The 25435-nt window shown below is 44.9% G+C and overlaps 2 protein-coding genes across 6 annotated transcripts; one reads left to right on the top strand and one right to left on the bottom strand.

The window, feature by feature from the left end:
- Positions 1-970: 970 nt before the first annotated feature.
- Positions 971-18106, bottom strand: LOC123999684 (CCN family member 1-like). Of its 3 annotated transcripts, none has more exons than XM_046305667.1 (5): positions 17244-18083; positions 7352-7565; positions 6301-6705; positions 5761-5939; positions 971-3455 (listed from the first exon to the last, which is right to left on the bottom strand). In XM_046305667.1, the coding sequence occupies exons 2-5, from the start codon at positions 7542-7544 to the stop codon at positions 3150-3152; spliced, it is 1083 nt and encodes a 360-aa protein (XP_046161623.1). In that variant the 5' UTR covers positions 7545-7565; positions 17244-18083; the 3' UTR covers positions 971-3149. The 3 variants fall into 3 exon arrangements, with proteins under 3 accessions (XP_046161623.1, XP_046161622.1, XP_046161624.1); XM_046305666.1 differs by lacking the exon at positions 17244-18083 and adding an exon at positions 8635-8884; XM_046305668.1 differs by lacking the exons at positions 971-3455; positions 5761-5939; positions 6301-6705; positions 7352-7565 and adding an exon at positions 14575-16605 and having other exon boundaries at positions 17244-18106.
- On the top strand, positions 17963-24544 carry LOC123999686 (thioredoxin, mitochondrial-like). 3 transcript variants are annotated; one of them, XM_046305671.1, is made up of 4 exons: positions 17963-18118; positions 18699-18961; positions 23156-23279; positions 23619-24544. In XM_046305671.1, the coding sequence occupies exons 2-4, from the start codon at positions 18699-18701 to the stop codon at positions 23733-23735; spliced, it is 504 nt and encodes a 167-aa protein (XP_046161627.1). In that variant the 5' UTR covers positions 17963-18118; the 3' UTR covers positions 23736-24544. The 3 variants fall into 3 exon arrangements, with proteins under 3 accessions (XP_046161627.1, XP_046161625.1, XP_046161626.1); XM_046305669.1 differs by lacking the exon at positions 17963-18118 and adding an exon at positions 18166-18308; XM_046305670.1 differs by lacking the exon at positions 17963-18118 and adding an exon at positions 18211-18282.
- Positions 24545-25435: the final 891 nt, after the last annotated feature.

Genomic DNA, 25435 nt, shown 5'->3' with positions numbered 1-25435 from the left:
AGCATGTGGTGGTTGCATGCTGGCTCACTGTCAAAGCTTGGGAAATCTGGGCACACCTTCACTCTTTGTAAGGGCTTGTAAAAGGAGGGACCATCACTGCTTATTTGGAAGAACCATAGTGTCTGCTGGTGCATGACTGACCACAGAGATCATGGCTCTATTAATGGGAGCGTCCTTCCATTGAGTAATCGCATATCTGCCTGATGGTAAACGTATTTATACAGGAATTAAACTGTTATAAGGGTGTCCTATCATATAAAACAACCTATTAATGCTAATTGGCCACATCTCTGTAGTGTTTGAACCATATTTTCCCAGATATCTTTAGTGAAACCGGGTTGTGACAGACTAGCCGTTTTCATTACAGAAGTGATTGGATGAAGGCGCCTTCTGTAAGGGAGTTATGTTTAGTGGCTTGACTGAACATTACCGCAAGCAATGCGTGTTATGGTTTGGAAAGCACAAGACATTTCATATCAGTGAATTTATTTTCCAAAATAAGTTTTTTATATATATATACACCTTTTTATTAGGGTTAGTGTTCCCACCAGACCACATCTCCATGTTAGTGTTAGTTTACGGGAAACTGCGGGATATCTAGCTCGCCCCGAACATGTGGAAGAGTAGCTGTCAGAGGCACCTGTATAGATCTGTGAAACTGCTAGTCTTATTAGAATTATTTCTTGCTGATTAATGAGGGCCTTATTTTTCGAAAGCTGTATCGCAAACAGACGTTTCTTAACGGTGAAACTCCACGTCGGGTTTGTAGTTCACATGACTCATTCGTGGGCGATGCTGAGAACTGTAGAGAGAAGGCCGACAGAGCAAGGAGTGCATGCGTGACTTTTGTAGCGGTTTAGGATTTATTTGTATTTTTAGCTTAACCTAAAGCTCCCAACCGGCTACGAAATTCACTTCCGGTTGTAGCGGTACTCTAAGCGGGACTGAAAGGATGCACTTGTTCATTAGGTAATACATCAACATACTTTATTCCAAATGCAGCATGAACTCAATTAGCCTGTAAATCGAAGTTAGGACAAAACAACCAGATATGTTTTTATACAAGTTTTCAATCACTTGCTCAATAAAGCGCAGAGATTGGAAATGGCAGTGTGTGCTGTGCCCACATCAGAGCCCAGACTTGCTCAGTGCTAGCTATACATGGACTGGTTAATTGGTTTTAAATTATAACTCAAATGGATTGGTCTGTATAAAGCAAACAAGGATGCATCTGTACATGGCTGCTCTATAGTGTCGTTTATAAAACCAAAGACTTCTCAAATCACAATCTACATAGGTAAGCTTGATGGCAGTGTCTAACCATTCAGAACATCAATTTTTATCTTAGTCTATCACCTAACAGGCTGTGTGAGGCTACTATGAACACCTGTCCCAACCTAGAAGTTGTACAAAAAGTTGAATCATAAAAATAACACTCATGGACTAATGTAATATGGGCTTCAATATTTGAATCTAATACTTTTCATGGAAGTCAAGAGGGAAAAGCATGTGAATTACATATTTTAGTCTAAGATATACCATTCAGATTCAGTCATGAACAAGGCTAAGGTGCATGAATTATCAACCCTTCCCAAATAGGGAAGAATTTGGCATTTTAGTAATTCTAGAGGTCCATGTCTCACCAATACAGAATCTTAACCTCAACTTCAAACAACTTATGCTAATCTCCTCGAGGTGCTATAACAGACTGACATGTCTATGCAAAGGAGGCCATTTGTAATCATGTAGTGCTGACCCCTTTGTAGTGTCCTCATGTCCGCTTCAGTCTCTAATGAGCATGATATCGTCGACATGTCATCCTTCAATGGCAGAGAGCAGATTTTGACACCGCAAACATAAAGCAACATGAGTAAGAGTTTTGTTTTGTGGAGTATTGTGGATCAGTTGCTATATTACAGGCCAGATTGAGTCTGAAACGGTCCCGCCCGCTAGTTACAAATTACATGTTTACTTCATATGCATGCATTTTTATTTTTATAACAAACCAAAGGCTGGCTGAGGTTCTTTCTACCCCTCAGTCAGGATTGTAATTTGCTTCAAATCAGCAACACGACTTCTCAATGCCAGAATCCGAGGCTTGTTCCGCTGGCGCTAGGTTAAATGTCTCACTGTTTCAGGGCTGAGGCATGGAGGAGTAAGAAAATGGGGACTGGTCCAACATCTAATGACCTATCACACACACACAAAGCCTCAGCCAACAGCTTCTGCGCCAGTCTGTCTAACCATAAAATCTCTCCTTGGAGAGTTGTCTTCGTCCACTATTGCTCAGGTAATGTGGCTGTTTGATGACAGTGAACACTGAGACCAGGGGTCAAGTCCCAGACCTCATGGAACTCCCCTCTCTCTGCTGACAGATCTCAGCTGTTTTGTCTCTCTCAGGGCCCTCCGGTCATGCCGCTCCAAACATAGCAGCATCGCTTCTTTCATTGGCAACCACTGCGTCATCGTCTCTGTCACAACAATAAATATCATTACAAATACAAAAATGTCCCTTCTAGAGCGTCCATCTTCTGTCCCACAAAAACATTGTCTTTTAGTGTCTTCATTTGGTTACGAAAATAGCAGGTATTGGAAATCTACTGGAGAAGTCACTGTTTCTATGCAAGTCTGATTCTCCTTCCACTCAAACCAGACCTGCTTGCCATTGACAGGCCTACTATGCTGGCCATCACCATGAAATGAAACACCTTACCGTCCACAAGTCTACTGGGTTTGTGTGCAGCAGCTGGCTTGGAGTCTGCATTGGGTGTGTCCCACCTTTCTCTATTGTCCCCAAAGTGTGGGTTCTGTCCCAGAGTACAGGAGTGCATGGGGAGTGACAAAATAGTGACTGGGCAAATCCATATTTGTCTATTTACACACTTTGGTGATTCCGGTTGATGAACCACAAAGGACCGGGTGTCTACTCTAAGGCCGGCACTAGTCACTCATCTCTGTCCAGAATGCAGATCAACCAATCAAATTCCTTCACCCAGGCCTCCCAAAACATGCTCCAGGAGGGTGGTGGGGATCTTTGCATCTGGCTAGTGTCTACTCAAAGATACTCTTAGGACTACTACTCTATCAGGGGCTTGGCAGGGGGGGGGGGGTAAAGTGATTGGGAGCGAGTGAGGGATTTGAGGGGGACGCTAGTCGGTGAACTTGTGTGTGTCTCCGTAGAGCCACTGCTGGGGCGGGAGGGCAACCTCGTTCAGATGACTGCACTTATCACTGCACTTGCAGGACTGCACGAACATGACGGAGTGGTCGAAGCGCTCGCCATCAGGGCAGGCAAAGGTCACGGAGGCAGTGCGTGTGCGGCGGGGCGAGCAGCAGCGGCCGTCCACACACACGCCGCAGTAGTTGGGCCGGTAGAGACGCGTGCTGCGGCAGCCAGCATAGGACAGACGCAGGGGCTCTGGGGCCTTGTGGGTACGGGAGCACTTCCTCCCTTTCTGTGGAGAAGAGAAAGAGCCTGGGTTAGTCACTGTACAATCCCAGTGAATCACAACTACAGTTATGCTGGCACAGGGAGAGAAAATCTGAGGAAAGGTCAAAACAACAAGACCAGGGCTAGAGAAGGGCATGGTGATAGTATGGGTGGGTGGGCATCCAACAGTTATGAGGTGGCATAGTGTCACATTAACGCCCCAACAACTCTCAAAACACAGAGAGAACATTAAGACAGGTGCCTAACAACCAGACTCATCAGTGAATAACTGCTCTGGTGAGATGTGGAGAGCATTTAAGGGTGTTACATGAAACGAGAGAAAGCGAGGGAGTGGGAGAATAGAGAGCGCTTTGCGTCATACACACAAGAGCCTATTAACACAACACACAGAGACCTGGGCAGAGTGGGAGAGGCTGGTAGCATGGTGGATGTGGCTACATGTTAGCTCCCACAGAACTCAAGGATAAGAGTCTCTACATTCCACTGTCACAACTATTTGGTGCCTTGTACTGTTGGTCTTCAGGTCTTCTAATGATGCTTTTTCCATTCACAGTTCAGTTGAACTTGTTCCACAGCAACAGTACTGTGAATAGAGTGGGCTCAGACACACACTGGAGGAGCTTGCCAGAGGGAGGGGCACTTAATACCATGATATTAATATGGATGTGGGCACACCCCTGTCCACACAGTCTCTTAAGGTTTAGACTGGGATGCAGGCATTGACCTAAATACACGTACCTGCAATGTATGAAGACCGGGGGGACTATTAAATGGTTGCCACACCAAAATGGTGACCGCTGCAATCCCTTCCTTTAAAGGCGGGCTGAACTTCCTGAATTAGCCTCGGTTTCAATTCTCCTCATTAGAAAATGCGACTGAGAATGAGATTTGGGTCATGGAGGAGTGCTTTGATGTGGGTGTCTCATGTGTTTAAGAATGTGGGAAGCGTTTGTACTTTCAAAAACAGTACACAGTCACTCATTCTCCTAGATCAAGGGTTCCCAACCTTTTTTCCTCCAAAAAAAAAAAAAAAAAATTTAAAGTCAGGCCCCCCCTTTATTTTTGACATGATTGTTTATTGATTTAGCCTTAATTAATTACACGACCAGCTTGATTTGGTTTAACGTGAAGTACTTAGGAAAATATTATTTTAAGCTAATTTCCTGCAATTCTCCGTAGTTTAACAAGACTCATCTTTTTGATAATAATCCAAAATAAGTTATAACCCCTGTTATTCCGCTACCAAATGTGGTTTATGATATTTATATGAACTCTCAATTTAATTATATATATATTCTCTTGTAAACTAAGTGAATAGATCAATTGATAGCGACAGTCACACATTGTATAAGATTACCTCTCAAGCACAGTCCAATTTCTTTGAGTCCTCGACTTTAGAAGGTCGTAGCTCCGCTTCAGAATGTTATAGAGCCAAACCAAATATATTCCCATGTGCATCAGTCGAGTGTTCCTCTGGCATTTTACCACTTGTTTCTAGCCTAAAGTGTCACCGATGTATGCGTCATCTCAAATCAAGGAATGTCCCACGCCCCACCACGAAATGTTGGCATACCCTATGGGGGGCCGTGACCCATAGGTTGGGAACCCCTATTCTAGATAACGTTAAACAGTCTAACCAAGTCTTGTCTGGAAGTAGACTAGCTAGCCAGCTAGCCAACTTCTTTCGCCGATTAGCTTCAGCTGGCCAGTGAACAACCGTGGCAAATTTGGTTTGATAGCATATCTGTGTGGCTAGATGGGGATCGTCAATAAATTACACAATGTAAATGGGACAATATTTTCGTGTTGCACATCTTTCAATTGTCTAATTAAGTACTTTCAAAATATGCGTTTAATTTCTTCAGCTTCTAATTAAATCAAATTTGTAGCTGTTGGCATTTTAAAATATTGTCCCATGTACATTGTGTGATTTACTGGTCCTTAGCTAGCCCCATAGTGATATTGAATGTCAAACCAAATTTACCTTGGGGCATTACAATTGGGGTGTGTGCAGCTGGTTTCCGAATTGATGATTACTTGGGTGCTGTGGGCAGGATTGAAATAAACCCCCAAAATCTGTTGTGGTACCCTTCATTCTGTGACATACCATTTTTTCCTAATTATCTCACAGATCTCAGTTTGGGATGAGACTGACTTTATGACCCAAATGATCCTATTTACACTTTGTAGTCAATTTGTATACCCTTTATACACACACACACACACACACACACACACACACACACACACACACACACACACACACACACACACACACACACACACACACACACACACACACACACTACCTTGATGGGGATGGACATGGAGCTGCAGGGCCGGATGTTGCACAGACGCGTCTCCTTCACTAGCTTACACTGGGCGTTGTCATTGGTGACACGAGAGGACACGGCCATCCCACAGCTGCGTGAGCATTGGGACCAGCTCGTGGTCTGGACCACACACTGCCCTCCAAACTGCCTCCATGCTGGATGGAAGGAGAGAGTGGGGGAGAGAGGACCAGAGGGAAAGGCAGAGAGAGATGTAAGCACACTGGCCTCATTCACAGAACAGGCAACACTGACGCATAGAGGAGGGTGATTACAGAGAAGGAAAAGCTGGACGACAGAGGTATATGCTGTGAGAGAGTGGTGTGTGTGCCTCTGGTGCACAAGTAGTCAGTGGAAAACATGGTGCGCACACACACACACACAGGGAGATGCAGGGGAAAGGCTAGGAGTGCACAGTGGGTCTGTTTGTGAGTCGGGGGCGAAAACACAAACATAGCGTTTTACTGCGGGGAGGAAACAGACGGCGCTCTAAGGCGACATCACGGCGCCCTCTCTTACCCGCCAGGTGCTTGTGCCTGCGCAGCTTGTCCCACGTCTTCTCTACCTCCACCAGCTCGTTTCCCATGGTATCCTTGGGTTTGTAGTGGTATGGCTTGTAGGGGTAGGCAGGGTGGGGCATGAAGGGGAAAGGCGGGTAGGCTGGAGGCAGTGGGTGCCCGTGTACTGGGGGTACAATGGATGAGCCCTTGTGGCAGTCGATACTGAGGCAGCACTGCCCAGGCACCTTGACCATGCGAGGGGCAGGGCAGGAGGGTGATGCCAGAGGCACGTGGCTGGGGCACAGAGGCACGCAGCCCACCGCCCCATCAATGCACGTACACTGGTGCTTGCAGCCAGCCCGGAAATTCTCCCCGTTCTGGTAGATCCGTCCGTTGTATTCGCAGGGGCGACCCTCGAGCTTCGCTGTTAGGGGAGACAGATAAAAAAAGGAAAGACAATGATGTATGTAGAAGGATCTGAGGTATCACTAGCCTATGGCCATGCCTTTGGTTGTATTGCTTAAAACACAAGGACTTCAAGTTGAGTGAGGTAATAAACAAAGTGGAGGAGGGGGACGACAGAGAGACAGAGAGAGAGAGAGAGAGAGAATGGGCACATCAACAAGAATGGTCCAGAACTAATTGTGCATTAGAAGTAGGAAGTGACGTGACAGTAGAGGAGGTAGACACTCTATCCCTAGTTTAATGAAGGAGCCTCTATTCTTAGTCCAGAGAGGAATTTTGACTTGTTTACGATGTCGTTCCGCTTCAGTCCCTCTGCGGGACTTCCATAAAACACCCCCAAATACCCTCCTTTATATAGAAACCACCCCCCTCATATAAAAATACCCGTCTGTGTGCGTGCGCATGTGGCAACTCACGGACCTAGATAAATACATTCTGCCCCCTGCTCTCAGCAGTGTGGCTCAGGAAGATGCTCTCTCTTCTAAACATGGCACCAGTTTCAAACCCCAGATCCATATCAAAGACAACCAACAACCAACCAACCAACCCCAGACTAAACCCAACCCTCGTGAACCCTGACAACCCCGTTTGAAATGTGTACATACCCCTGCAGATGCCATGAGTGTGGCCCACGTCATTGCCATAGTTACACTCCAGCCCCTTGTGGTGGTCACAGGGGTGTGAATCGTGGCAGTCCTGGTTGAGCTGGGCAGCACACACCTTACAGCAGCCACAGCCGCCAGGTACAGAGCTGACCCCCGGGAGACAGGAGGGGGGTCCTGCCGGGCACTCACACATCACAGGGCAGCCAGCTCTCACCTGGTTGGAGGGAATGGTGCAATACAGACGATTAAAAAAAGGATTTCAATGAGGGCAGTTCATAGTCTAAACAATAATAGAGCGAGAAACTTTGTTTCACATTTACATTTACATTTAAGTCATTTAGCAGATGCTCTTATCCAGAGTTTCAAGTGGAGTCAGGCTACACAGAGCATAGAAGATCTTCAAAGTGTGTTTGGCTTAAATATTCACTAAATATCCAGTAGCACTAACCCCCTGGGACATTTTCCCACTCTGTTGCTGTCGCCTTCCTCTTGGCTGGGATGAAAGAGAAATTCAATGTGACCCCCTCCCTGAGTCCCAACACCACAGCCCCCCATAACCCTGATAAAAAGGTTTTGGGTCTGCCTGTCTACAGCCTGTCTACAGGATAAGACTATCCTAAGTATCCCTCTGCTGCCATGCCATCCTGAGCCAGGGGGATTGAGTGGTGGGGTCTAAATGGTTTCCACACAGCAGGTTCCATCTATTTCCAGACCTGAATGTGTCACTTTCCATCTCAGTTTGGGAGCCCTAACTGGGTTCTTGTGTACCACTGGGGGTTTAAAGGGCAGAAGGTGGTCCAATATTCCAATGATATTCAGGAACCCAGGTAAAACATGAGCACTTGAGTCAGGTTATAATCATCTGTCATGTCCTGCATTAGATTCAGATAACTACACTGTTCCTTTCTGTCTCTATCTGAGTGTATAGAAGATACTGTGGTCAACATCACTTTCATTAGAGTACAATACCCTATTTTTGTTTTATGGAAACATATTTTAGTAGTGTGGTGGTACCATCTGGCCATAAATGTTCACCGTAAAGGTAAAACGACAGCATTTACTCAACTGTAACATCAAATTCACAGTGCATTCACATTAACGCAATATTCAGAGACACAAAGGCATTTCTTATAACGCTGAAGACAAGAGGACCAGTACGCTTGTCGGTGGTGCAGTCTGTTGACTACCCGCCACTTTGGTGACAGGAGACCGACCCGACACGTGAACTTCTATTTACAATGTTTACACAAGCATGGCTGAAGCCAAAGTACAAAAACACTTACCAAGGCAACAGTCGTCATTTGAAACAGAACAAGCAATATTAACGTCCTCATGTTGTCAAATGACAATTGAATGAAAAAATAAAGAAAATATAACTTCTGCCACAAGAAGATAATTGTTGTTTTCGTACACGTACAAAACCCCACAACGGGAACTGTCAAACAAGGCGCAGTAATTCCAAAGTTAATGTGTAGTGTTCTTCCTAGAATATTAACATCGACACATTTTAATCGATTCATTTTTGCAGCTCGGTTATATATTGTCCCCGTGCTTTTTGTTGCAGCTCCGCCTACCACATTCGGGTTAGCCAATTAAGAGGCGGGCATGAGGCCAGGGTATTCCAAAGGGGGATGAGAGGTTTGAGGCGTGGCCAACTATGAATGCGTTCATTCATAAAATAATCTGAATTACTACATTCCAGAGAGGACCTGGCTTTTGGTGTTTATTTATTTTTGTTTGTATTAAAATAATATTATTGATGCTTTTAAGTTGTTTTCACACGCATACCTCTGTCCAGCTGCTGTTTTGTGAAAGGCAAGATAAATATACTCAGCTGGCTAGTGTGTGCTACATTAATACGGGAACAGCCATAGAAAACAGTTAGGAATTTGGTCCCCTTCTTTATAGAAATACTTGACGAGGAGAGCGAGATGGATAAAGTATACATATAGATGGGCGTGTAGACGTTTCAGTGGAATTAGCTCTGATGTACCAAAATATTGCACAAGTCTACCAAGGTGGTGGTGGAAATGACAGCGGTAACTCCCCTTTCAATCTATCACTCTCTCCTCCTTCCATATCCTGTCTGTCGTCAACATCCATCTCTACCCTTCATAGATTCCCTTGGTGCCCCTCTAGGTGGCCTTCATTCGTCGCTCTCTCTTCCTCTCACAGACATCTATTGAAGGGAGTGTGCTAAAGGTCCAGTGGTGGTGAGTCCAGACCAAAGCAGAGCAGAACAGAGGTGAGAACAGTCGGGCTAATCCAGGGCTCGCTCCCATGGACACGGACACAGGAAGCTCTCGGTTTACCTGAGCTGAAACACACTTTGACCACATAGTGTGCCCCGTTACACACTGATACTGTGTTAAAGGTAGACACACATACAACAATCCACTGACACACTGTTAAACTGTACAGCATATCATGCAAACATACAGTACCAGTCAAAAGTTTGGACACACCTACTCATTCAAGGATTTCTTTATTTTGACTATTTTCTACATTGTAGAATAATAGTGAAGACATGAAAATTATGAAATAACACATGGAATCATGTAGTAACCAAAAAAAAGTGTTAAATCAAAATATATTTTATATTTGAGATTCTTCAAAGTATCCACCCTTTGCCTTGATGACAACTCTGCACACTATTGGCATTCTCTCAACCAGCTTCATGAGGTGGTCACCTGGAATGCATTTCAATGAACAGGTGTGCCTTGTTAAAAGTTAATTTGTGGGATTTCTTTCCCTAATGTGTTTGAGCCAATCAGTTGTGTTGTGACAAGGCAGGGGTGGTATATAGACAACATCCATATTATGGCAAGAACAGATAAGCAAAGAGAAACGATAGGTTATCCATTCTTTAAGGCATGAAGGTCAATCAATCTGGAAAATGTCAAGAACTTTGAAAGTTTCTCCAAGGGCATTCACAAAAACCATCAAGCACTATGATGAAACTGGCTCTCATGAGAACCACTACAGGAAAGGAAGACCCAGAGTTGCCTCTGCTGTAACGGATAAATTCATTAGAGTTAACTGCACCTCATATTGCAACCCAAATTAATGGTTCACAGAGAATAAGTAATAGACACATCTCAACATCAACTGTTCAGTGGAGACTGCGTGAATCAGGCCTTCATGATCAAATTGCTGCAAAGAAACCACTAGTGAAGGACACCAATAATAAGAAGAGACTTGCTTGGGCCAAGAAACACAAGCAATGCACATTAGACCGGTGGAAATCTGTCCTTTGGTCTGATAAGTCCAAATTTGAGATTTTTGGTTCCACCACCATGTCTTTGTGAGATGCAGAGTAGGTGAACAGATGATCTCTGCATGTGTGGTTCCCACCGTGAAGCATTGAGGAGGAGGTATGCTGGTGTGGAGCTGCTTTGCTGATGACACTGTCAGTGATTTATTTAGAATTCAAGGCACACTTAACCAACATGGCTTCCACAGCATTCTGCTGCGATATGCCATCCCATCTGGTTTGTGCTTAGTGGGACTATCATTTGTTTTTCAACAGGACAATGACTCAAAACACACTTCCAGGCTGTGTAAGGGCTATTTAACCAAGGAGAGTGATGGAGTGCTGCATCTTATGACCTGGCCTCCACAATCACCCAACCTCAGCCTAATTGAGATGGTTTGGGAGCAGTTGTACCGCAGAGTGAAGGAAAAGCAGGCAACAAGTGCTCCGCATATGTGGGAACTCCTTCAAGACTGTTGAAAAAGCATTCCTCATAAAGATGGTTGAGAGAATGCCAAGAGTGTGCAAAGCTGTCATAAGGCAACGGGTGGCTACTTTGAAGAATATAAATATATTCTGATTTGTTTAACACTTTTTTTGTTACTACATGATTCCATATGTGTTATTTCATCGTTTTTATGTCTTCACTATTATTCTACAATGGAAAAAATAGTAAAACGTAAAAATCCTTTAATGAGTACCGGTAGGTGTGTACAAACTTTTAACTGGTACTGTACACTGACACGAACTGTGACGACAAAGTGTGCCGCATTACACGCTGTTTTACTGAGTAAGACAGGCAGACTGTACACACATACACACACTCCTTTATCCTCTTCCCACTCAATCCATCTCTCTCTTCCTGACTGTGTAATGAGGTGATGTAATTGGTCAAGGTAAGAAGATCCCTCCCAGCGAGCAAAAATGGAGGGGTACGTAAAAGATGGACACACTCACATCCATGTTGTTGTTTTCATATTTCCTCAAAGCTTAGGCTACCATGACTCATCAAAGGACGTGTCCTTTCCACTGTAGTCTGAACTGGTCCCACCCAACGCACACATACACTTTCCAATATATAACACCAACAGAAAACACACCTGCACAGACACTCAAATTCACACACACACTTCTATCGCTCTCTCTCTCTCTAATGAGATGGATATTCACGCATAGACACTGCAAGTATTCAATGACCTTTCTGCTGACCTTTGCATTCTATGTTCACAGCAAACGTCAACTGGTAATAGCTAAAGTGACACTGGTTTGTTTTCAGATCTTTGACTACTTCAGTGGAAATCCCTCCCTGTTTATGATCAAATGGAATTCACGGCGGTAAGCGGGAAGGTAAAGGGGGAGGGGAAGGAGTGGAAAGAAGGTGGGCGGTGGCAGCTGAGGAAGAGATCAAACATTATACTTTCATAAACAAGTCTGTGGAAATCAGTGGAGGCTGCTGAGGGGAGGACGGCTTATAATAATGGCTGGAACGGAGCAAATGGAATGGAAAGGGGGTTACCTAGTCAGCTGTCCAACTGAATGTATTCAACTGAAATGTGTCTTCCGCATTTAACCCAACCCCTCTGAATCAGAGAGCTGACGGCATCAAACCATGTGTTTAAAGTATTTGAAACCATTCAACTCATCCTCCCCAATTAAGGTGTCACAAAGCTTCTGTGGTGGAAATAGAAAAAGAGAGGGAGAGACATGGAGAGACTGAGAACAGAGAGAGAGAGAGTAAAGAAAGGGGATAGTTCTGTGAGATCACTGAAAAGAAAGACGAGGTCTGCCATTTCATGACTGGCAGTTCAGACCCAATTCCTCCATTACCAACTTTTATTCCAAAATAACAGAACAAGTTGGTTCCATGAGAAAGGTTTAAAAAAGAGACGGTCCACTGGAGGGAAGGCATGGGGTGTGCAAGAGGTATAGATAGTGTGTTTAAACCACAAGAGGTTGATGGTACCTTAATTGACCATGTTGTTGCTTCCATGCTGTGCTGTCATGTGTTACTGCCTTGCTATGTTGTTGTCTTAGGTCTCTCTTTATGTAGTGTTGTGTTGTCTATCTTGTTGTGATGTGTGTTTTGTCCTATATTTTAATTTTACATTTTTAATCTCAGCCACCACCCCATAGGAGGCCTTTTGCCTTTTGGTAGGCCGTCATTGTAAATAAGAATTTGTTCTTAACTGACTTGCCTAGTTAAATAAAGGTTAAATATATACAAAAAATAAAAGCAGTTGGAGAGGACCAGCTTGTGGTAATTGTTGGAGAGGAATTGGTGAAATGGTATCAAACACATAACCATATGCCATTCCATTTGCTTCCTTCCAGCCATTATTATGAGCCGCCCTCCCCTCAGCAGCCTCCACTGGTTTACACATGCGAGGCGAAGGGGGAGGATCAGAAGAGAAGGGGGACAGGTGTGGAGTGTTTGTTAAGGTCAGGAGGGAGCTCTTGCTTGCCACACCTGTTGAGGTGCATTCTGTTACACAAAAACACACACACAGTTTTGTGCACTACAACTGTATGTATATGTTCAAATCACATCAGCATTGGGTGTGTGTCTCAATGCTGGCACATGGGAAGGGGCAGGGTGACTAGGAGTGAGAGAAAGAACACAGCCTGTTCTAAAACAAGTGAAGAGAGAGAGGTTATGGGAGAGAGAGGGAGAAAAGAGGAAAGAGAGAGAGAGGGAGAAAAGAGGAAAGAGAGGAATTTAAGTACCACAGTTATTTTTAAACCTAGAACAGGAACTCTTCTGTTGACTTCCACACTGGTAGAAGAGTAGAGCAGCACAGAGACGGAGAGGACAGAAACATACACACATGTCCCTTGTGCACCTACACACGTGTGCACGCCTCTACTGCTACACACTATCAGGTTTAGCTCCCTCCATGCATTTACATCCTTATGCAGGTACACTTTACTACACTACAGTATGTGTGCATGCACATATTCACACTCACTCTTCAACACATGTGCACATTAGCATTATACTGTACGTGTAAATATGCTTTCCTATATATCAACAGACTGTGTACACTTTCACTCTTCACACAAAACATAGACCAAGTAGTCATTCATTTCAATCAAACAAAGCCCTTTTCAAATAGCTATGCATTTGAAATCAAACAATCTCCTAATTGACAATAATTTAAGATGTATAGAGGGGAAATAAAGAGCAGACAGAGGTCTAAATTAGAGAGCTTGTGTCTGGACCGAGAGAGAAAGGCTCTGCGTCTGTATGCAGCACAGATGACAGAGCAGAAACAGTGAAAATGAAGAGACTGAGAAAAAGTGCACTTGGACTTTGGTTTCTGTTTCACTTTAATTTAAATAAGTACAAGGCTATTTACTGTACTTGCCCTGTTGGGAACAATTTCACCTAACAACAGCCATTTTACTGTGCCATGTACTATATGTGTCACCAGGCTATTATGAGTAAGGACATTGGGGTTTGGCGAGGATGAGGCATGGACAAAGCCCAGATAGCACCCTGTGAACAAAGAGTGTACACTTTCTCATTCATTATTCCTTTGTTTGGGGGTGACATAAAATCTCAGCCTCATCAATGGTTGTTCTGGGCCCACTGTCCTGTCTGTCCTGTGGAGTGAATGGGCAAGGGGGAGAAGGAATGAGAGGAAACAAGCTAGACCAGTTAGCAGTCCAAAAAAGAGGTTGCTGCTACATGTGACATGGGGCCTTATAACAGCTACGTCAATGGTTACCATTAGCCTAGCGCTTGGGTCAGCTTGGTGATGAGTGAGGTCAGGGGTGGCACGTACTGTGGACTCAAGGAACGTAACAAGGTCAAAGGGCACCGGAAACTGTGCCACCTGTGCCTGTTGATCAGTCATAATGAAGCTTACTGACTCTGCCCACCCCCCTGCCACCCAGCCTTGGTCACACCCTCTCTTTTGGCCCACTACCCCCCCACCTCACCTCTAAGATGTCACAGAAAGCACCCTTGTTCTCGAACTCACCCCCTGTCTGATGGGTTCCCTCAAAAATCCCAGATATCCCTGAAATTTCCGGTGCAATGTTTGTTTGGCGGCTAATGGGAGAGGGGCGGGTGGACTTTTTTTTAAAAGAGCCTGACTCACAAACATTTTGGGCTGCGTTTGAGGGTAAACACATAAACGGCAGGCTGTGCGAGGCGGGCAGTGAGGAGGACTGAGACGCCGGTGTTCTGGCCCTGACATGCAGCTCCCACCACAGGCTGCACACAGAGCACAGCACTGTTCAGGCCCCAACAAACACCTCAAAAACAACATGGGCCTCCTCTCTGATCAGGGGAGGGGCCCTCTGCGGGGGATATCTGGACACGGTCTATAGACGGTCAAGGCAGGGCACACCTTTACTGAAATGCTGAGGTTGGTTCACTTGTTGATGTTAATCCTGAGAAACAACAATGCCCTGGATCTTTCAAACTATACATGCTAAATTTAATGCAATTGAAATGTGACAGGACAACATATCCTTAGAAACTATTCATGTGATTATTTGTAAAGGACATACAGTATAATAGGCAAGAGCAATACATTATACCTGGATAAGACTTGTTAAGGATGTGTAGGTGTAATGAGCTATAGGCAAATACATTATATAACCTTACATCAGTCAGTCAGAATATGCCAAAGTAACAAGACAGAAAACCGCATACAGCATAAACACAAATGGGCCTCTTGAGTTGAGACCCCTTTCCTTTGCTGGACAATATCACTTCCTCCTGAAGGGCAGAGGGTGGAGGAGGGGTACAGGCAAGGGGTGGAAGGGGGCGTGTGGGGAGGTGCATGGCGAGGGTGGCGGAGAGTTTTCGGGAAGCAGCAGGGGTACATGCAGGAGAGAGCCAGACTGACAGATAGGCGGGAGGAAGTGGGGGCGTCTGTCTCTCCTGTGGTTGGCTGCTGGATGTGAATACCCCTCTCTGTGTCCAGCCATCCTCTCTCTGAACCCACTCTGCTGCGGTTTACTTCTGTTGGGGGAAATGGCCTCCTCCTCTCTATCTCCAATCCCCAGACTTTGTAACCACTGGCACAGTCCACCATCTCCCTCTGTCTCTGGGGTGAAGGACGGGACATTTCTGTCATTGGCTTGGTCCTCTCCTTTACAGTCCAGCCTCCTCCTTCTCCTCTTCTGCTTCTCTTTCACTCCTCCCTCTCCAGTCCCAAGATCATCTCGCATTTTAAGAGGAGACACTGCTCTGCCCCATCTTGCCCTGCCTTTGATATGGGTCCTTAGGGGTGGGGAAAGCTGAGAAAAAGGCTGTTCGCCCTGCTGTCTGCTTTCAGCACTGACTATGAATGAGAGTGTATCTGTGAGAGGTCCTGTTGGTGGTTCTAATACAGTGAGCCCATGTGCACTCATGAGTCTCTTGGGCTGTGTTTGTGTCTCTGAGTCTGTGTATATGTGAACGTCCTTCTCTGACACTACGTCATTGTGAGTCAGTTGATGTGTGTTGATGTGGGTGCCTGACAGTAAATCTTGGAGGGTGTGTGTTCCTGAAACCTTGCCGGCGTGTGTATTCGCAGGCAGCACCGCTCTTGATCTGCGGAATATGGAGCGGAGACGTCGGTGGGGTGGTAGGCTGGCCGACAGCCCCGACGGCCCGATGCTCCGGAACAAGGGTGGGGGGCAGAGGGTGATAGAGGGTCTCATCTCTTCACCCGTCCTCTGGAGGATTACATCTGCTCCTCTCTCCTCCTCCCCCTCTTGAAGGTGCCTGCAGAAGTCATCAGATCTGTCTACAGGTTCAAACTGCCAGTGTCGGGAAGGCTGGGACATTTTCTCTTATTACAGGTGGTGGTAGATGGGAGTCTGTGTTTAATAGTATTGGATGGGGTAAAACATTTCACTTGGTAAAATGACCACCTCTGGTTGATATGCTCAGGAAAGACCTCGTTAGACTTTTCCTAAATGTACTTAGTTTGAAGTCACTTCACGGTGAAGTCACTTCACCAATGTCCGGATAGGTCATAAACATCTCGTTCAACAAGGCACCCTATAAGTAGACAGTGGATACAAATTTACAGAATTAACACAGAGCACAGGAGGTTGGTGGCACCTTAATTGGGGAGGACGGGCTCGTGGTAATGGTTGGAGGGGAATTAGTGGAATGGTTTGAAATACATCAAACACATGGTTTCCATTTGCTCCGTTCCAGCCATTATTATGAGCCGTCCTCCCCTCAGTAGCCTCCAGTGACACAGAGTTAAGTCATCAAATCTATGGTACTGCACGACATTCAGAGAAAATCTGCATCCATGAAATCCATGAAATCACTGAGACATAATACAGCAGTGGTGAAACAGAGGAGGCTGGTGGGAGCAGCTATAGGAGGACAGGCTCGTTGTAATGGCTGGAATGGAATACATGGGACGGTATCAAACACATCAAACATATGGAAACCACAGGTATGACTCCGTTCTATTAATTCCATTCCAGCCATTACAATGAGCCTGTCCTCCGATAGCTCCTCCCACCAGCCTCCACTGCTGTGAAAAGACAGAATAATAAACACAGAGGGGAAAGGACAGTCAAAGAGAAAACATTGAGTGCAGTGCAATGATTATGTGTACAAAAGCTAATTCATGGTAAGAAGTACTACAGGTCTACAAAGAATATGTGAAAGCCACTCACAGGGTCAGGAATATTCTCTCTGCATTCTCAGTTCTCAACTTCAGGAATGAGCTGTCTGATTGAATATCCATTCATTGTTAATGCAGCAGTCTGGTCCTCCTGTCCCTCTGTCCACATCATCAGCAGCAGCAGCAGCAGCAATGCCTTGCCCCCATTTCTGAATCCATTGTCGGTCTGTCTGCTGTCTACTTTACTCTCTCCACATCTCGTCTCAGTCTCTGCACCTCACACACCCACATCTCTCTACCTTTCATCCCGTGGCCATCTGACATGAAAGGTGGTCGAGACAGCCTCACTTCTCACTTTCATTTTAGTCTCCCCATCAATTATGAATGAATAGCTCTCTGAAGAGAAAGGGCCAGCATTGTACCCATATTGACAATTTCGCTTAGGTGAATTTATAGGTGCCTGAGCTCAATGCAGTGAACTTTGTAGGCAGATAGCTTATAGCGGTTTAGAGCGTTGGGGCAGTAACCGAAATGTCGCTGGTTTGAATCCCTGATCCGTGAAGGTGAAAAAAAGGTGAAAAAAATATACCGTTCTGTCCTTGAGAAAGGCAGTTAACCCCAAAGAACTGCTCCCCGGGCACCGATGACGTAGACGTCTATTAAAGCAGCCGCAAGTACCTCTGTGATTCCGTGTGGTGGGGTCTCCACGATTTGCATATCCACCTCACCTCTATCTCCAGGTCTTCCCATTGTTTTGCCAGAGAACCTTTCATAGCCCTTCAAGTGCACTGGTGCCACTGTAGTTCTGCATTTTTACTCGTGGCGGCGCTACTCGCTCAAACATGAGATTTACAAATAACCTGTGCGTTCTCTTTAATCTGAACTGTAAACGGAAGTACTTCATACAGGACGATAGTGTACAGAACGGTAAGTGTTTTGTGTTATTTGTCTGTGTCACTACAATGATATTCTGGGTGACATTGGCACGTAATGGCAGTAGTTTTGCTCCGGGTTTTGGATGTGGGCGTTTTATAATGGGAGGACACAGGCGCGTGGAAAGAGAGAAGGAAGAGAGGCAAAGTCACACGGAGGTTATTCGAAGAAAAAGCTAAACCCAGTTCGTAAATACTCGCACAATGGGTGCGAAACACGACGCCGTTCTATTGGATGGTCAAGCCACAACAATAACTAACTATCTAAACTCTTTGTGGTGGTTTATTGCCTCCCCCCCCCCCATCAGCAGTTGTCAGTTTGTCTGTCAGTTTGAATCTTGTTCCCAGCTATTTATGTTGTGCATAGCCGCTAAGCCAGCCATCTCTCACACACCTACATGTTACCACTGTATGGTGGTAAACATGAATGTCTTCTATAGGTGGCCTCCCCCTGATGTCACTGTCCAACCATAGTAGCTCAGCCTGAGTAGTGGCCCTGTTTTCTATTATGGTGACATGAAATTACATTTATTGATCATTCTTCTGTTCTCTTCCCCCTATATGTCTTATGTCAGATGGCTCACCGGCTGCTAGTCCGTAGAATTTGGACCCTCTCAGTAAAAGACCTTCGCTGTCTCCCGGCCTCCACCTCCTCCTTCTCTACCTCTCTGCGTTCATCCACTACCCCTCTATCCCTCCTTTCCCCCAAACGCACTCTGCCCCGCTCCCTGCCCCACACTTCCCGCAGAGAGGTCTCCTTCAATGTGCAGGACCATGAGGACTTCACAGAGAGAGTCATCAACAGTGAGCTGCCTGTGCTTATTGACTTCCATGCCCAGTGAGTAGCTAATAGATTAATGAATGAATATGCTTCATGGACCCCCAGGGGGGATATTAGGCTCCACAGCATTTACAAACTACCCTCTAATGAGAAAGCAAAGCCCCTAAGAGAGAATACATGGATAATCATCTGTCTGCCTGTTGGAATTAGACAACTGAGATGACAGCAGGAAACACTTTTTATAGAAGGTATCAAATTATGGTTTACAACAAGGCTTGTAAACCTGACCATAGCTTTTTCAACAATGCACCCAACAGGTGAATGTATTTATCAATTATATTGAGTTGGCATAACATGCTCAACAGCTTTCCTATTGTAAGACTAAAGCATAACAGTGAAAGTTGTGACTGAGTACATATCATGTGTGATAACAACACCTTACCCATACTGTATGTGTCTGGCTGCATGGCTTGACATCTGATGGTGTTTCCATTGGAGGGAGATCATTTGAGGTTACACAACCAGAGGCAATGTCAGGACAGCCACATTGGGTTCATGCTCTTCTACAACGTGTCAAACTCATTCCATGTAGGGCAAAGTGCCTGTGGGTTTTCGCTCCTCCCTTGGGCTTGATGAATGAAGGTCACTGTTTAGTAAGGAACTCCCCACACCTGGTTGTCTAGGTCTTAATTGAAAGGAAAAACCAAACCCCAGCAGACACTAGGCCCTCCATGGAATGAGTTTGACACCCCTGCTCTAGAAAATTACATTCACAGCCTGAATGAATATACATGCATGAATACACACAGTGGGTTGCGAAAGTATTGGATAAAAGCGTCTGCTAAATGGCATATATATTCAACCCTTGGCATTTTTCCTATTTTGTTGCCTTACAACCCCCCCCCCCCATTTAAAAAAAATGTATAATTTGATTTACACATGCCTATGATAAAAGCGTCTGCTAAATGGCATATATTATATTATTATTATATATTACTTTGAAGATTCAAAATATTTTTTGTGAAACAAGCAAGCATTAGGACAAAAAAACGGAACTTGAGCGTGCATAACTATTCACCCCCCCAAAGTCAATACTTTGTAGAGCCACCTTTTTGTGGCAATTCCAGCTGCAAGTCTCTTGGGGTATGTTCCTATAAGCTTGGCACATCTAGCCACTGGGATTTTTGCCCATTCTTCAAGGCAAAACTGCTCTGGCTCCTTCAATTTGGATGGGTTCCTCTGGTGTACAGCTATCTTTAAGTCATACCACAGATTCTCAATTGTATTGAGGTCTGGGCTTTGACTAGGCCATTCCAAGACATTTAAATGTTTCCCCTTAAACCACTCAAGGGATGCTTTAACAGTATGCTTAAGGTCATTGTCCTGCTGGAAGGTGAACCTCCTTCCCAGTCTCAAATCTCTGGAAGAATGTCCCTATATTTAGCGGCATCCATCATTCCTTCAATTCTGACCAGTTTCCCAGTCCCTGCCGATGGGGAAAAACATCCCTACAGCATGGTGCTGCCACCACGCTTCACTGTGGGGATTGTATTCTCGGGGTGATGAGGTGTTGGGTTTGCGCTAGACATAGCGTTTTCCTTGATGGTCAAAAAGCTCCATTTTAGTCTCATCTAACCAGAGTACCTTCTTCCATATGTTTGGAGAGTCTCCCACATGCCCTTTGGCAAACACCAAACGTGTTTGCTTATTTTGTGTTCTTTAAGCAATGGCTGTTTTCTGGCCACTCTTCTGTAAAGCCCAGCTCTGTGGAGTGTATGGCTTAAAGTGGTCCTATGGACAGATACTCCTCCTTCAGGGTTATCTTTAGTCTCTTTGTTGCCTCTCTGATTAATGCCCTCCTTGCCTGGTCAAATCAAAATCAAATTTTATTTGTCACATCCACATGGTTAGCAGATCTGTAGCGAAATGCTTGTGCTTCTTGTTCCGACAATGCAGTAATATCTAACGAGTAATCTCACAATAATTTCACAATTACCTTATACACACAAGTGTGAAGGAATGAATAAGAATATGTACATACATAATGGTCCGTGAGTTTGTGGGTGGCCCTCTCTTGGCAGGTTTGTTGTGGTGCCATATTCTATCCATTTACAAAAAATTATGTCTTTAATGGTGCTCTGTCAGATGTTCAAAGTTTCTGATTTTTTTTTATAACCCAACACTGATTTGTACTTCCACAACTTTGTCCCTGACCTGTTTGGAGAGCTCCTTGTTCTTCATTGTGCCCCCTGCTTAGTGGTGGTGCAGATTCTGGGGCCTTTCAGAACAGGTGAGATCATGTGACACTTAGATTGCACACAGGTGGACTTTTTTTAACTAATTATGTGACTTCTGAAGGTAATTAAATTACAGTATGTAATGCAAAAAAATAGGAAAAATGCCAAGGGGGTTGAATACTTTTGCAAGGCACTGTATGTATATACAGTAAACATGATACACGTGACCTTGATTTGCATGGTGGTCAGTGTTGCCCTGGTTTATGTTTTTGCCAACTTGTTGACATTGTCTTGCTCGGCAACAATTTATTGTTATTGTCAGGTTCTATTCTGTACTCATATATACACCGCTCAAAAAAATAAAGGGAACACTAAAATAACACATCCTAGATCTGAATGAATGAAATATTCTTATTTAAATACTTTTTTCTTTACCTAGTTGAATGTGCTGACAACAAAATCACACAAATTATCAATGGAAATCAAATTTATCAACCCATGGAGGTCTGGATTTGGAGTCACACTCAAAATTAAAGTGGAAAACCACACTACAGGCTGATCCAACTTTGATGTAATATCTTTAAAACAAGTTCAAATGAGGCTCAGTAGTGTGTGTGTGTGTGTGTGTGTGGCCTCCACGTGCCTGTATGACCTCCCTACAACGCCTGGGCATGCTCCTGATGAGATGGCGGATGGTCTACTGAGGCATCTGCTCCCAGACCTGGACTAAAGCATCCGCCAACTCCTGGACAGTCTGTGGTGCAACGCCACGTTGGAGCGAGACATGATGTCCCAGATGTGCTCAATTGGATTCAGGTTTGGGGAATGGGTGGGCCAGTCCATAGCATCAATTCCTTCCTCTTGCAGGAACTGCTGACACACTCCAGCCACATGAGGTCTAGCATTGTCTTGCATTAGGAGGAACCCAGGGCCAACTGCACCAGCATATGGTCTCACAAGGGGTCTGAGGATCTCATCTCGGTACCTAATGGCAGTCAGGCTACCTCTGGCGAGCACATGGAGGGCTGTGCGGCCCCCCCAAAGAAATGCCACCCCACACCATGACTGACACACCGCCAAACCGGTCATGCTGGAGGATGTTGCAGGCAGCAGAACGTTCTCCACGGCATCTCCAGACTGTCACGTCTGTCACATGCTCAGTGTGAACCTGCTTTTATCTGTGAAGAGCACAGGGCGCCAGTGGTGAATTTGCCAATCTTGGTGTTCTCTGGCAAATGCCAAACGTCCTGCACAGTGTTGGGCTGTAAGCACAACCCCCACCTGTGGACATCGGGCCCTCATACCACCCTCATGGAGTCTGTTTCTGACCGTTTGAGCAGACACATTCACATTTTTGGCCTGCTGGAGGTCATTTTGCAGGGCTCTGGCAGTGCTCCTCCTGCTCCTCCTTGCACAAAGGCAGAGGTAGCGGTCCTGCTGCTGGGTTGTTGCCCTCCTACGGCCTCCTCCACGTCTCCTGATGTACTGGCCTGTCTCCTGGTAGCGCCTCCATGCTCTGGACACTACGCTGACAGACACAGCAAACAGCTCGCATTGATGTGCCATCCTGGATGAGCTGCACTACCTGAGCCACTTGTGTGGTTTGTAGACTCCGTCTCATGCAACCACAAGAGTGAAAGCACCGCCAGCATTCAAAAGTGACCAAAACATCAGCCAGGAAGCATAGGAACTGAGAAGTGGTCTGGTCCCCACCTGCAGAACCACTCCTTTATTGGGGGTGTCTTGCTTATTGCCTATAATTTCCACCTGTTGTCTATTCCATTTGCACAACAGCATGTGAAATGTATTGTCAATCAGTGTTGCTTCCTAAGTGGACAGTTTGATTTCACAGAAGTGTGATTGACTTGGAGTTATATTGTGCTTAAGTGTTCCCTTTTATTCTTTTGAGCTGTGTATATGTGTTGTATATTTTGTGGAGACTTTTGATTGAAATTTCACAAATACATTCAGTATTATTAGTTCTAACCAGAAATCCCATGTTTGTTCTATGAAGGTGGTGTGGTCCCTGCAAGATACTGGGGCCAAGATTAGAGAAAGCTGTCGCCAAACAGAAAGGCAAAGTTGCCATGGCAAAGGTCGACATAGACGATCACACAGACTTGGCCATTGAATATGGGGTAAGTGGAAGCTGTTGACATTATTGATTGATATTGTAAATGTTAGTTAGAAAATGTGACCTTCTTCCCTCCCTTTTTTGAAGTAATTCCTGATCTAAAATGGCGGGATTTGTGAAAGCAGGAATTCCACTAAATAGCTTACAGCAACCCAGTCAGATCAGATCAGGGATTACTAGAAGGAAGGAAGGAAGGAAGGAAGGAAGGAAGGAAGGAAGGAAGGAAGGAAGGAAGGAAGGAAGGAAGGAAGGAAGGAAGGAAGGATGGATGGATGAATTTTGTTCTGGAACAATGCCTTTGACTGATGTCATTGTGGTTACTGACCTCTACTTCTCTCTACAGGTATCGGCGGTCCCCACGGTAATCGCCATGCGAGGAGGTGATGTCATCGACCAGTTTGTGGGAATCAAAGACGATGAGGCGCTAGACTCGTTTGTCAGCAAGCTTGTTGGACAATGAACATGTCAATCACATCCCTGTGATCAAACCCCTTATGACCCCATTGTTGTCTGAGCCTGGCCTGGTCCTCAGTGCTTCATGGCCATGTTGAACCTGTTTAAAACAACTAACAACCCACCCATCACTTGACCACAACCCCACTTGACCACAACCCCACCTGAAAAACAGGCACACACTCACACCCATCCCTAACCTCTCTGCTTTGTATTATTCTGTCTGTCTATTGTCTAGTGATGGGTGTGTGCTTGTGTGAACTTCAATTCCCCTCTTTATTCATATAATGCTCCCATCTTGCAGCTGTTTCCACCCTCCATCAACCTGTAATGTAATGGCCCCAACCTGTAATATAATGGCCCCACCCTGTGGGAACTGGTAGAGCAGCCTGAGCCAGTGTGTACCAGTTTACTACAATAATTGTTTATGGTGGGCAACTGCACTGCTGTACTTTACTGCATTGTACGGGTACAAGTCGTTTAGTATTAAGTGGGGAGGGACGTTAACAGGAAATGTGATATTGGTGAATGAGCTGTGATGACGCTCTCCTTGCAGTTCCTGCTTAGTCCACTCGAGTGTGGCCTTCCCCAAGCATTGTTGGCTGCGCCATCATTTTACACCATTATGCCTAATGTGAGTTGGATGGATGTATCTGTGTACGAGTTTCTCAGTCTGTCTCTTGGTTTTGACTGAGAAATTTGAGATAATCGGGAAACACAAATATGGTTATATGGGTTCGATTGAGATTTTATTTCAAACTATGTAATATGACCAAGAGAATAAATAAAATATATTAAAGGTGTTCTATATTTGGAGTGTGAATTGGTTTGTGGTCTACTATTACATGCGGTAAAGGACTAAGAATCATGAGGAAGTGGTTTCATAGTAATATTGGAGGACTTTAGACCTATATATGACTTCTTTAGCTGTAAAATAATATTCTTTATAATTTTATTTTCAGGGGTATGCCAACTATGAAGTTTACATCTAATCAGTTGTGGTAATATTTCAGCCATGTGATTCCCTGGTTAACTATGTGGGCAGTCTAGTTGGGGAGTGGTGATGGAATGTTGACTAAGGATGATGGTGTGATGTTTGTTTGTATGGGAGGCAGGGATGTTTTCTGTCACGCAGATTAATTTACATATGTATTTCTAGTAGAATGGGTGTGATGTTCTCACCATTACTGACAAACTTCTGTATGGCCCTAATGAGCTAGAAATAGTCTTCTGTCTATAGCTACCTTGCCACATTCTTTTCCTTCTCATTTAAATATTTATTTTTATTTAACGAGGCAAGTCAATTAAGAACAAATTCTTATTTACAATGACGGCCTTTCCATTTCATGTCTCTCTCCATCCTGTATTTTCAGTTTTATCCTTTACTTCAGTTTCTATTTAATCAGTCTGTCTCTGTTTTGCTCTGTTTCTCTCTATCTTTACTTGTTTCACCCCCCTCTCATCAGTGTGATGGTGTGGCAGGCTGAAGCATGCCCCACACCAGCCTCCACTTAACTCCTCTAAATTACCCCTCTCTACCCCACCCCCAACACCACCAAGCTGTCTAGGTAGGCACCTGGCTCTGACTCCCCCTCTCCAGTTGTCATTCCGTCGCACATGACAACACACATGGTCATTCCCACACTGCAGTAAATTAGTTAATAGACTAATAACAAAGAGTTCCAAAGAGAGTTCTAATGAAAATCT

This window comes from Oncorhynchus gorbuscha, linkage group LG16, assembly GCF_021184085.1.
Source record: "Oncorhynchus gorbuscha isolate QuinsamMale2020 ecotype Even-year linkage group LG16, OgorEven_v1.0, whole genome shotgun sequence".
NCBI lineage: Eukaryota > Metazoa > Chordata > Actinopteri > Salmoniformes > Salmonidae > Oncorhynchus > Oncorhynchus gorbuscha.
Note: the sequence above shows the minus strand (reverse complement) of the source record. Positions and strands in the feature narration are given on the sequence as shown.